General features: G+C 48.6%; 1 protein-coding gene across 4 annotated transcripts in view; it reads right to left on the reverse strand.

Annotated features, from left to right (window-relative positions):
• LOC147638848 (ABC transporter A family member 11-like) overlaps positions 1-14073 on the reverse strand; it is a 103366-nt gene that overhangs the window by 75500 nt on the left and 13793 nt on the right. For all 4 annotated transcript variants that reach the window (XM_086785131.1, XM_086785139.1, XM_086785127.1 and 1 more), the window contains exon 2: positions 6387-6618. In XM_086785131.1, coding sequence (XP_086641257.1) covers positions 6387-6618 — 232 coding nt within the window. The remainder of the gene's footprint in view (positions 1-6386; positions 6619-14073) is intronic.

Genomic DNA, 14073 nt, shown 5'->3' on the forward strand with positions numbered 1-14073 from the left:
TTGATCTTTCTTATCCCCAAGGGGGAGGGAGTGTCAGATGATATTCGGCATTGGAGGCCTATTACGATCCTCAATACTGTCTACAAGGTCCTAGCAAAGGCCTTGAGTTTGAGGATCCAGTCCTTCCTTGGGGAGTTGATTCATGCTACCCAGACAGGATTTGTCGAGGAGCGCAGTATCCTTGACAACATTTTCACCTTTTGGAAGGCGACGGCCCGAGCTAGATTTCTCGGTGAGGACTTGGTCGTGATGCTTCTCGATTTTGAGAAGGCATACGATAGAGTCGATTGGGGTTTCCTAGAGGGGGCACTATGCTTCTCCTGGGTTTTGAGCCAGACTGGATTCGAGGAGTGGCGGCTCTATACTCCACAGCTCGTAGCCAAGTGTTGATGGCAGGAGGACGGGGGCCGAGTTTTGAGTTGACCAAATCAGTCCGTCAGGGATGCCCTCTCGTCCCATTCCTTTTTCTCTTCTTTGCAGAGGCTATGAGCATGTATCTGACAGCAGAGGAGGTTGGTTTGAGAGGACTCCAGCTTCCAGTCCGGGGTGAGCTGATGACACGGGATTGTTTCTGCATGGCCAGGAGGCCAATCTACAGAGGGCACAGCAGTCGCTACAGGTTTTTGGTGTGGCTTCGGGAGCATTGATCAATTGGCGCAAGACAGTGGCTTTTTGGATCAGCAGCGCTCCCGCTCCGGCATGGAGCCCAAACCCGGGATTTAGATGGATTCCTCTTGGCACAGCAGTGCGGTATCTGGGATGCCAGATTGGACTTGATTTGTCACCTGAGCAGCAGATCGCCCCGCTTCTTCTAAGCATTCGGAAGAAGCTTTTATATTGGAGTACAGCTCGGCTATCCTTGGCTGGGAGGGTGGTGGTGACAAATCAGGTGCTTTTAGCGACTATGTGGTACATCACGTCTTGCTGGATCTTTTCGAGCTCTTGCATCAGCCAGGTACAGAGGCTGATCAGGAACTTTCTTTGGTCTGGGCGGGATGGTCAGCCGGCCCGGGCTAAGGTTGCTTGGGCAGTTATTACTCTTCCGTTGGCCCAGGGGGGCTTGGGCATTATAGATCCAGCTGATCAGAGTAGAGCCTTGTTGGGGAAGCTTATTGTTCGGGGGCTGCTTCCAGGCACTGAGCCTTGGAAGGAGCTTCTTTTTCAGCGGCTCTGCAGGATAGAGCTCCCCCAACAGGGGGGCACTTGGGCACCAGAGATACGGTGGATCTTCATAGAGATGAGGAGGACAGGCCTCAATAGAGGATGGGAGGACAGATTTGCCTTGACCATCCTGCGAGCTTGGGAGCTGCTGAGACCGGGGCTTTCTCAGAGACCTCCCACTTGTGATGAGGAGCGGGCCAGACAGCCGCTCATCTGGAGCCCCGCGATACGCACAGAGCATGGTCATATGCTGGGTTCTCGGCCTCGTCTAGCCTAGGGACCATTGGCGGCAGGCCCAGCACGCAGTTTTGGAGATTGGCAAGCCTTTTGCAGTCTCCCGGAGGAGATCCAGGCCACGTGGGTTCGGCTAGTCACTAATCAAATGGGCGTCTCGATTGGGATTGCTCGCAATGACAATGGTGGTGAGTTTATCTCCCATTAATTTACTGAGTTTTTGCAAGAGCAAGGCATTCAACGCCAACTCACCTCCACCAACTGCCCCTCACAAAATGGAGTGGTTGAGCGCAAGAACCGAACTGTGATGGATATGGCACGCTCCATGCTCTTTGCAGCTGAGCTGCCTGAACGCCTTTGGTCGAAATCGGTCAACACTGCAGTGTACCTTCTGAACCGTTTTCCCACGGTCGATGTTCCTTACAGGACCCCATTTGAGGCATTTTATGGCAACAAACCGATTGTTTCCCATTTACGTCTCTTTGGATGTCGTGCGTACACTCACACTCCGAATGACACGAGGGGCAAGCTTGAGCCAAGGAGTGAGTTGCTCATTTTTGTGGGCTACTCTTCTGAATCAAAGGCTTACAAAGTTTTTGATGCAAGATCGAACAAAGTCTTCGTTCGTCGAGACATTGTCTTTGATGAGTGGGATTTACTTCGCCTTCCGGTGCCCATACCATCCAAACAAGAATCTCCCACTATGCCACATGAACCCAATCAGTCAACTATTACTCTGCCTCTTGAGAAGCCTTCCTCCTCCCGACAGCCACCCAGGGACCCTTTACCCCACTGGTACCAACAGACCATGCATGATTCTAGCATGCTTCCCCATGATACCTCTTTGGACGGTCCTCGTCGGTCCACCAGGCTCACTCCTCGTGCCTCATTTGTCTCTATTTTCTCCGTAGACTATGTGGCGCATGATGAACCAACATCGTGGAAAGATGCTATCCAACAGCTAGCCTGGAAACATGCTATGGAACAAGAACTCGAAAGCATTGATCGTAATGGCATGTGGTCCCTTGTGGATTTCCCTCATCATAAGAAGGTCATTGGATCTTTCGCACCAAATTTAAAGCCGATGGTACCTTGGACAAGTACAAAGCCCGGCTTATGGTGCAAGGTTTTCACTAAAAAGAAGGCATTGACTTCGACGAGACCTTCGCACCTACCACTCGAATGACGACAATCCATCTATTACTCAATCTGGCCGCACACCACACATGGCCAGTCTATCAGATGGATGTCAAGGGTGCCTTCATCAATGGCATTCTCGAGGAAAAGGTCTATGTTGACCAACCTTCTCATGTTGGTTATTTGTACTCCCTTGGATCTGCCCCTTTCTCTTGGTCTAGCAAGAAGCAGATATTGCTGCAGGTTCTTCTTCCGCCACACCAGCCGAATACCGGGCCCTCTATGACGCCACCATTGAGGCTATGTATCTTCGTCAGCTTCTTATGGAGATGCATGCTCCCATTGACACCGCTTCTACAGTCAGAGTGCGATTGCCCTTACTAGCAATTCTATTTTTTCTAACCATACCAAGCATGTGGGTGTCCATTTTCATTTTACCAGGGAACGGGTTGAGGTTGGTACCATCATGCTCCAGTACATTCCTACGGCGGACAACCATGCCGACTTCCTTACAAAGTCCGTCAACCGGCTCATCCTCGAGCGACTTCACGAACTGATCGGCGTCGGTCCTCTACCATCACCCTCCCCATATTGAGAGGGGCATCTTCATGATCTACGCATCACCGATGTGCTCACCCATCTCTGGCCCCTGCCTCAGATGGAGGCGGGAGGCTCAAGCCATAGAGATTAGGATGGGGAGGTGGTGTCCTCCAGCTTGGAGGTGCTACTCTTTGTGTTCCTTCATATCTCAATTGCAGTACCCCTCCCCCCCTCTTATAGATACCTTCATTATGATCAATGAAGTTCAAAGTATGCCTACTCTCGCACTCGGATTGAGTGGCGACACATGGAGGACAGGATCCGCGCCCACTTGGCGCATCTTCACAGGACTGATTGCGATTACTCCCCATCGAAACCCATGCCCAAGACTCTTTGAGTGGAGGTCAGTTCCGATAGTTCCGCCTCCCACTGAGATTGATATGCGGATAGCCTCATGGAACATTCAGGGTTTAGGGGGGCCCCAATGCTTTCAGAGGTGGGGCGTCCTCAGAGGAGAGCTACAATAGGGGGACCCATTGACTATTCCTCCAAGAGCACCATCTTTCCGAGGGGCGTACCCGTTGTTGCGGGAAGATTTTACCAGGCTGGAGCCACACTTTTTGGTCTCCCTCTTTCGGCCCCTTGGGGCATAGGGAGGAGTTTGTATTTCTATCAATGAGTAGCTCTTGTGCGGCAGTGCTAAGCTCAAGTGTCAGTCTCTAGACAAGCGCAGTAGATTACCATTATGATTGGAGAGGACTATGTGGGCTTCCTCAATGTTTATGCCCCGAGCAAGCAGAGCCATCTTCTAGAGTACAGTCCGTCAACTTTCAAGCCCTTCCTCATGTTGACTTTTGGTGCATGGGTGGAGACTTTAACATGATCAAGTCAACAGAGGACAGACTCGAAGGAGGCACAACTACAATCTTAGGTGCACAGTACTCTGCATGGGAGGAGTTGATCTTGGCACTCAGGGGACAGGACCCTTGGCATCAATCAGAGTTTGGGCACAGTCTCGAGAGCTTGTGCCTCTCGCGGTCCGATAGGAGAACCACCGGCCCCAACCTCTCACGACTTGACAGATTCTATGTGGAATAAATGGGCTTGTGGTCATAGGGGGCATGATCGGCATCTTGGAGGACACCACTTTCTCTGATTATGCTCCGGTTATTTTGTCCTTAGAGGACCCCTGGAGGGAGGACAAGCATCCAAGCACTAGGATTCTGTACAGCCTCATACAGGACCCCGAGACTGTAAGCAGGATAGAGCAGATATGGGCGGGACTAGATTTTATCTCAAGTTTTGCCGTGTGCACCTTGGATGTGGGCCTTGGTGAGATCAGCGGTTTTTTGCAAGAGGCAGCATAGAGCAAATTGGAGGGATTTCATGAGAAGGAGAGGAGCCTAAGGAGGGGTCTTGGAGGGATTTCATGAGAAGGAGAGGAGCCTAAGGAGGGGTCTTGCTTCTCTACAATGTCTACAGGAGAATTCCCCCAATGGCCCATGGGTTGAGAGTCAGCTTTCTGCCGCCCGAACGGAGATAAGATCCATCGAGGAAAGGAGGGTGGAGTACAAGTAGCATGCCAGAGCTTCCTTTTGGACCCTAGGCCGGAGTCACAAGGGACTTCTTTGAGATTGCAGGCCCCATAGGCACAGAGATGGTATTCGCAGGTTGCGTGCACCTTCGATGTGGGCCTTGATGAGATCAACGGTTTTTTCAGGAGGTAGCATAGAGCAAATTGGAGGAATTTCGTGAGCAGGAGAGGAGCCTGAGGGGTCTTGCTTCTCTACAGCGTCTTCAGGAGAGTTCCCCCAATAGCCCATGGGTTGAGAGTCAGCTTGCTACCGCTTGTACAGAGATAAGATCCATGGAGGAAAGGAGGGTGGAGTACAAGTACCATGCCAGAGCTTCCTTTTGGACCCTAGGCCAGAGTCATGGGGGACTTCTTTGAGATTGCAGGCCCCATACGCAAACAGATGGTATTCGCAGGTTGCATGGCCAGGATGGAGCTATTGTTTCTAACACCCCCCCCCCCCCCCATCTGAGAGCCATTGCCACTGATTTTTTTCCGATCCCTCCTTATAGGCGCCCCATTATCCCCACAGGTGATGGACACGAGTGAGAGAGTCTAGCGACATATGAGAGAGGTGGTTTCCCCCCGCTCTCTGAACCTTCTTATTGACTCCCTTCACAGCAAAGGAGATGGTGGAGACATTGACGGCTCTCCCTAGGGGCAATACCCTGATATGAGTCGCCACCACAATCCATCAATTTACTCGCGAGAACCGTTTACACAGAGCAGTGGAATAATTGGTATGGAGTCCAGTCTCACATCAAATCATTATGAGCACAAAATGTACTTAAGATTAGATGATTGCTTCAGAGATGATTCCCTGATGAGTCCCTTCACCACAATCCATCAACTCACTCAGTTCTTTACACAGCATTGGAATAACTGGTACCAAATCCCCCTCACATTCTTTGGAAGGAGAATTGCCTGGAAGGTTTCCAAAGCAGCTTCATCTTTGATTATTTGGTGCAGCACCAAGTTCATAAAATTTATAATCAATCTCCTCAACTATCCCATACAGGAACCAAAATGCCGGGGCAAGCAAAACTTGGCTAGCTATTGCCGCTCTTGCAGCCAAACCACCCCTTGTTGGCAGAAGTCTACTCAACAGTTTATTAACATAAAATGTTTTGAGAAAATCCACCACCCCAACGTCATTGATAGTCAGTCCTGGAATCCTAGTGGATCCTAGGTTAGCTACCCATCTCATCACAAAATTCCACATGGAGCCTGCTCCTACAAGGCAATAAAAAGGCATTTGATACCACTCAAGATGCTTCAAAAAGAGGGTAGTTTCATGGTTGTCCAAAATTTCATGTTCCTCTTTGATTTGAAGGCAAAGGACAACACTACATGTTAGACATGAAAACGTATAGTTATGTTGAAGGATGGCACGTGGCAAACTGAACTCGTCTAGTTGGAAAATTTTCCTATGAGTTGGCAAATAAGCACTTGATGTTAAAAGATTCCTAACGGTTGTTGGGAACTTGCCCAAATATACACCAATGGAAAGTTTAGGTTATTTTCCAAATTTTAGGCCCTTGCCTAAATATCTATAGTACCCTGTTGCCCACAATGGGGTGAGTTCAAACACCGACATCAAAATATATGATATAAAACCCCACAAGAAAAAAATGAATACAAAAGAAATCCTAAAAGTGCAAACCAACACTTCAAGATGGCCTGACGAAAGGCAGAGTATATACAAAAAATGATAACTCAGATTAAAAGCAAAGAACCCTACCTCCTGCAAGGAATCCAGCTATCTCTCTCTCAGCTGCTAGCTGTAGAGGAAGTTGAAACTTGAAAACTGGATCTTCATAGTAGCCACGCTCCATCTTACTAGTAGAATTTGTTTGAATCCCATATGCAATAACAGATGAGCTCCTTTCCTCCATATGCAAAGCTCCGGTGCATCTCAATGGATTTTTTAGAAGCCAGTCTTCCACATCAGCTATTGCATTGAAGCCCAACACCTACACACAGTGTAGCTCCCAAAATAGTGTTCAACATTAAGTATAATAATTGGCAGTTGGAAAATCATGGTTTTATCATAGTGCTTGTATAATTTTTTAAATTTTTATTTTAGTGAGGAGAAAATTAGACTTAGATTTATTTTTCCATGAGTAAATCCTTCTATAGCCACAAGTTTTTTATAGGCGGCTTGGTCTTCCTGCTTGAGGCGTTTCAACTAGTGGTCTCAAAACAGCCACAATACCAATGGGGTCCTGTGGGAATTTAAACTCAGGACCTTCCCTCCCCGAGTCACAAGCCCTTACCGCTGAGCTACTGGCCCAGGAGAAAATAAGATTTATCAAGGAAAAGTGTGCAAAAAACAAATTCAAAAATATACACAGAATTTCTTATTTTCAAGTGTTTTCCTATGCTCTTGTACATAGCTCGTCTTAGGTTTTACAGATATGGAGATGATGAGTGGGCAAACTCCGAGATGGCTGGTATTGTCCATCCAAGATGACATAGTCCACGCTCTTAGGTAGCTGATGCAACATGTATGAGATAGTATATGTGTGTGTGGCATTAAGCTGATTTTATAAATTGGTGAGCTCATTGATGAACAGCAAGATGTGGGAGTCCCATTGCACATGCTATAATACACTATCTCATCTTAGGCTGTTACACAATTGTGTGTTTGCCTACCATCATTACAGATGTTCCCAACTATTTAATATGGTAAGATTTTATATTGACAAATAGATGGGAAGAAAGATGGCCTGATGGCCTAGCATTAAGACTGCACTACTTCATCAGGCTGCCATTTGTTGCAATCCACATTTACTTGGCTACTTGATGTCTGTTTGTTGCAACATGGCTACTTTTAGTGCTAAATAGTACTAAAGAAGGCTTCATACAACGAGCTGTGAGCTCCCACGAAGCCTCGTGAGCAGCAAGCTCCCACGAAGCCTCGTGGGCAGCACCCCCCGCAACCCACCCCCCATCCCCCCTTCCCCGGGTACTTCTTGCCTTTCCCTCTTCCACAGAGGACCTGGCACTCACCCATTCAGCCCCTGGGGACGAAGATGGCCTTCTACAGAGATCACCTTCTTCACTTGACAGAGGATAGCTTTATCACACGCCCACGCTACATGGAGTCTGGACACACATCTGTCATTTGGAGTGAGATGCACGATTCGCCAGATCCGCACCTAATCCCACTAGTTGAGAGTGGAGACAGCCAGATATGGACGGCTGCACCAAAGGATAGGATGTGTCAGCTTTACCATACAGAGGCCGAGACAGAGGAGCACTACATATGGAGAGGTTCCACTGCCTCTTCCGAGACAGGTTTGGACCACTCTCCAAGATCATGGACTTCCCGGATCAAAGATGCCTAGGGCTCTTTCTTCTGGAGCTTCACAAACATAGGGAGCCACTACTGCAGCCCAGACCAGCAACGTCATGTAGGAACCCGACTGAGAGGAATGACACTGGACAGAGCCACCGAGTTATGCAAAGGTCGACGACCTCGACTGGGAATGCTATAAGAGTATCAGGGCCATCATTTTACACCACCATAGGACTCCCTCACGCCAGCTCAGCTTTACCACTCTGAGTGCCATGTTGCAGCGCCCCATGCGGGATATCTTAGGATGATATGTGAGCTTTTGCTCTTTGTAGATGGATCAGCTCTAGCATTTTAGCCTTGTCATTTTCTTTCATTTCATTTTAGTACCCATGATGATGTATTCCATGGACATGATGTAATCCTTTTGGTCTCATAGGTCATTTTCGCCTTTTGTAGATGTTGATATAACTTTCTTTCTTTCTCTTGTGCTGCCTTCTTGCGTGCAGCCCCCCATCTGCCTAACCCTTTCTATGCGCCCCTCCCACACTCTATACCTCCTACATGCAACCCTCCCCCCACCCTGTGCCTTCCTCGTGCAATTGCCCTTGCCTCCTGCCTTTTATGCATAGCCCCTTCCCGCCCTCTACCTCCTCCGCACATCCCCCCCCCCCCCTCTTCCCCTTTCCGCTTCTTTCACATGGCCTCCCTTCTGTCTGCTCCTGGTCTTCGTCTGATCCTCACTTGGTTGTGGGTGCTATTTCTGGTTCATCCCCTCTCGGAGGACTCCATGGCCACTCCCATCTTCCCCTATTGAGACTGCTATCCACTGCCAGCAGGATCTCTAGCAATTCTCGACCAATGTTGCCTCTTCACAAGCTTCCTCCGTGGTCTACAAACTTTTGTAGTAGCCGACCGGCCAAGGGCTTGATTTGGGACCTCTTGCAAGCTGCTTTGATTGCCAAGTAGGGACAGATCTCCGATAACCAGTTCTTGGGGAACGGCTACAATCAGGTGGAGTCCGACTCCGCTGCTTTAGAGCCCCATCGCGTTTTGCAGTGATCATGTGTATTTCGCTCAACGGATCCCCTGGCAGTTGAGTCCAATCACAGTTTACTTAGGGGGTCTTCCCAAAGAGTATCGCAACCTTCTCCATGCGCTCGGTCGGCAGTACCCTTGGTCAAGTCATTGAGACCCCCCAGACGACAACTTCGATGGTCGCTAGGGTGGCAGGTCTTCCATCAGGGTGCATAGCCTTGCCAGAGAACCTCCCCTAGTTTATCTCGATTCCTTGCCTCGACAACTCTCGATACCAACAGCAAGTGGAGTTCTTGGGACTCGCCTGACAATGTATTATTTGTCATGAGATGGGGCATCTTGTGTGTGCCTGTTAGCACCAGCATTCTAGCCACAACCGGCTGCCCCTGGTGACCCCACTGCAGACTGCTCCTTGGACCAGAGTGACCAGTCAGGATCCCACCCCCACTGCGGTCTCCCATTCTCAGCAGGTGTTTGAGGGTGCATCTCACCCCCAGCCAACAGCTCGAATCCCCCCCCCCCCCACCCCCACCCCCAAAACCCAATCCACATGACAGTAGGCTCCCTCAGAGCTGATGCGGCAGCCCACCGCCACCAACCTTGATGACATAGGCACCCCCAGTGACATGGGCAGCAATCTCGAGGCACAGGCCAGGCCTGTCGTGGGCTTCAAGGTAACGGTTCTCCCACCGAGAAACCGTTACTCACATTTACAAATAGAGCCGTTCGGAGATTCAACGGCCATCTGGCTCTGCTAGTCAACCCCTGTGGAAACCTGGCATGCCTCGTAATGTAACCAAGGAATATCCTGAAGTGTGTAGTTCTGGGCCATCTGTTGTACAGTCTCAGAAGCTATCGAGCATCTAGGGCAACCTGGATCCGCACCAGAGATAGTTCTTCACTGGTTAATAGGGAGACCACCATGTAGCAATGACTAGAAGTAATGGGATATGTGGCTCCTCCTATAATAGTGCCAACGTCGAAGCGAAAATCTCTGCTTAATCTATGGAGTAATCCCAAAGCTTTCCCAGTGCTTGAGGGTAAGAATCCTCCGAATCTGTTCGAGTAGTAATAGTCTAACATTCCTCAGTGTAACTAAAGAAAGGTAAACTCTTCGAGGGATTGGCTGCATCAATCCATTCCTACTCACCAGAAATTTGTTCAAAGGGACATCCACCATAAAGCCATAGGCACCAAGAACGTCACAGACTAAGGGAGAGGGTCAATAGACCGGTGCCTTCCTGAGCGACCAACGACTTTCATATTGCGGAGGACAGCTCTGGGAATCATGAGTCAGAGACTCAGAGGGAGTATCGATAGACCACTGCCTCTGTGAGTGGCGACCAACGACTCTTATATGGCGACGGACAGCTCCAGGGATGAAGCCGTAGGTGTCACATCTCATTTATCTCCATCCAGCTAGGATAGTATCGAATATGCAATTTCTCTCCTCATCTTGGTCCGGCATGGGTAATACCTACAGCAGTACACCTATCATGGAAAAAGCATCAGGCATCTAGGGTGATACTCATCAATGGACTGTGCTAGTGAGCCACTCATGGGGGATAGATATGCTCAATTCGTCTGTGATTCCCCTGAGGTGTTGGGTGGAGGCATCTTTCTGATCCATGGGAAGACTTCGAAGAGTCTTCAATGCCTGACTCGGGTGCGTAGCCTAGCCATTGCATATAACTAGATGCACCCAAAGGACAGCCACAATCATCTCTAATAAGATCATTCCACATAATGGGCTGTCTGACTTATCTCGTATCGGGAGTCTCTGTCTCTCAGGAAGGGTCTCATCCTGGTCCAAGCTCTAGAAATAAATGACATGAGGGGAGACGAAGGTGCTGTATAATCTGTATCTCTGTGAAGATAAAACGTATGATGGGCATCCAATCTCCACCTCCACAACAAGGCATACATACGGAGATCTGAGAGAGGGAAGTGCTTGCATGTCTCGGTGCTTGGAAGAAAGCCTTTGACCACTAGCTTGCAAAGCAAGACTCTGCACTGGATATCTGGATCTATAATATTCAGCCCTCCTTCCTACGCGGGACAAATAACAGCCTCCCATACAACTCTGGCTCGAGTAGCCATCCAAACCTGAAAGTTGTGGACCAGTCTCCACAGCCGGCCATTGCATCCTCGTAAAAAGCACCCCAACAGGAGAAAATATACCAGGCTGAGGCAAGCAATACTTAGATAATCAACAAGGCTCTAGAGGCTAAGTCTAGTTTCCTAGAGCTCCAATGAAGCATGCTTTTCCTTATGCTCATGAAAACTAGTGTAAACTGCTGTGTAGGGGATACATGAATCCCAACCTAGCATCCCAAGTATCTCGCAATGCTCCATCTCTCAATCCAAGTAAATCCAAGTTCTGCACTATGCTAGGTTGATAAGAGCTCTAGTGGCTAAACATAAATCCTCCAAGGCAATCTGACAAGAACAAAGGAAAATGTGGGAGGCTTTGAGATACATGGCAGTGTCATCTGAAAGCTCAGTTTCTCCTCTCTGCATAAGGGTAGACTCCTCTGAGATACATAGCAGGGTCGTCTGCAAGCTCAGTTTCTCCTCTTTGCATAATGGTAGACTCAAGCCAGATACCCATGCAATGGATTAAAGATATATATTCTTAGCCTCAGCCACAATGAGATATAGCAAAGGGGCAAGGAGGCATCTGGAAGAACAGATCGAGAGATCTGGAAGCGCTCTCATTTGTCACCCCATGCCAATATACGGCTATGAGCATCACTATACAAGCATGACATACCTCTGATCCAATCCTAAAAAATCTCATGCATCTCAAAAAACCCCAATCAGCTCTTATCATATGATTGGCTGCTCACTTTAGCCCATTGCACTGCCTCCCAAAAGGATAATATGTGGTCAAAAATGCTCCTCCCTAGCAACCCAGTGTGAGTGTCATGATTGACATTCTAAAACCGGTCTCTTGGGTGGAGAGGAAACTGCTCATGGCTCAGCGACAAACAAGAAAAGGAAGGACAAACAAGACAGCAGCCCTGCCGGACCGAACGCCGGACCGAACGAGAAAGAGGAAATTTGTCACGTCGGGCCCCTTAGATGAGCACCTAAATGTGAGAGGCCGAATGAGCACCTGACTGGGAGAGGCCGAATAGAGACCGGAAACACCTCGAGCCCACTCCATTGGAAAACCATCCTATAGTCCCCTCTAGAAAGCCCCAGTCCATCCTGTCATAGGCTCTCAAAATCAAGGACTGTCAAATCCTGATGTCATGTCTGATCTCAGGAAGCTCAAACTCCCTAGGATGCACCCAAACTCTCGTAAGTGCCATGGATCCTGTCCCCATAGAGCCAAAATCAGCTCCTCCCAAGCCAAGTACTCCATGCCTCAAACGGTATCCTTGCCTCCTCGGAGTTTGTCTTCTACCACCTCTAACATGTTAAAATCATCACCCTGATAGAATGCATAGCGGAAGAAGGGAAAGTGGAAACACGGGAGAGAGAGTGAGAGTGAGAGAGAGAGATGGAGAGGAAACACAAGTATAGACCTGCTCTCAATATCATCAACCAAGAATACGAGTCCCGAGCAAGAGGGGAGAAGGCCTCGTATGTGAGGGACTTCAGCAAACAATGCTAAGCAATGAAAAAGAGTGAGGGTATGCCCGGCTATAGATATGCCCAGATGTACGCAGCCGACCACTCACAACTAGGAAAAAAGTACCCAAGACTCCATAAAGTGGGGATAAAATATGGGAAAAAAATGTGAGGGGTGACCAACCCCTCTAGCTGACATGGTCAGCCCTAAGGGCTAAAATAGGACACCAAACAGGAAGCCAGCAAACAAGGAGATGATGTTTTAACACCCCCTCTCAGCATCGGATGCTGAGTGAACTCCAAGAAGCCAGAGACGCCGTCCTCGATCATAGATGAAAGATTGCACAAACAGGTACCATGAAAGCTCCACAAGCAATCTGTTTTCTACACTTAGAGGGGGGCCATCTGCAGCTACTTCACTTGAGGATCAGTTTCGGGAGCTGTTTTGTATCTGTGGAGACTTTCTTCTGCGACGACAGAAGTTTACAGATTTTGGAGGAGAGTAGTGATCTTTTTAGAGATCCTAAGCAGAGTTTATTTTGTCCGAGCCTGTGTTCTTTGCACTGTTTGCAGACAAAGGAGGGTGTTTTGCCTATGAGGTGTGATTCTTTCACATGGATCACTTGTTTGTTATTGCTGATTCTTGGGATTTGATTCTACTTATGGAATAGTCTTTTGCTCTCAGTGATGCTTTTGAGAACTTTGTTATCATTGCAGTTTATATTCCTACTTCCCTTCCTCATTGTGAGGAGTCTATCTTTGCCTCTCTTTATGATGCTTCTGAGGATGCCCTTCCCCCTGCCAGTTTGATGCACCAAACAGGAAGCCAACAACAAGAGATGATGTTCTAACACACTCGTGCACCAAAAATCAGCCTGTGGGGAGGACTGACGGGTTGTGCTCCAAAAAGTGGCTCTGCCTGCTGTGGCGTTCGGAGCGTAGAGGTTAAAGAAACCCAATCTGTCCTCTCCAATCCTAATGATCACCCATTGCGCTCTCCCTGTGCGACTATGGTGCATGAATCAATCATTGCTGGGTAAGAGTTGCTCACTGACGGAGATGCATACCCTACCCTGGATCTCGGAGAGGCCAAAGGCATGGGACCAAAAGGTGTGGCTTCTGCCCTGGAGAATCTTCCTGCATCTACAGGTGCAACCCTCAGTAAGATGGTGCTCCTGAAGGAAGAGTATGTCAATGGGTCCACCAACTACGGCTCTCTGAAGCTCCTCTCAGAGGATCCTGTGCCTCCTCAAGCACTACGGTCCACCCAAACCCTGAATGTTGTTGGGTTTTGATAAACACTAATGTTTAGCAGAAATACACAAAAAACAACAAGAACACAGAGCAGGGAGCAATAGAGAGCTTGGAAGTGTGGATATATTAGAATGAAGTGATAAGATGTGTACAATCACAAGTATCCTAAGTACAAACCTGAAATGTAAAAGTATAGGTGTCCAGACACACCAAAGGTCTAGAGGGGAAAAAACCTCTATAATGTGTGGAGGGAAAAAGT

This window comes from Cibotium barometz, chromosome 4, assembly GCF_041138505.1.
Source record: "Cibotium barometz isolate CiBa-2024 chromosome 4, ASM4113850v1, whole genome shotgun sequence".
In the NCBI taxonomy this organism is placed as follows: Eukaryota; Viridiplantae; Streptophyta; class Polypodiopsida; order Cyatheales; family Cibotiaceae; genus Cibotium; species Cibotium barometz.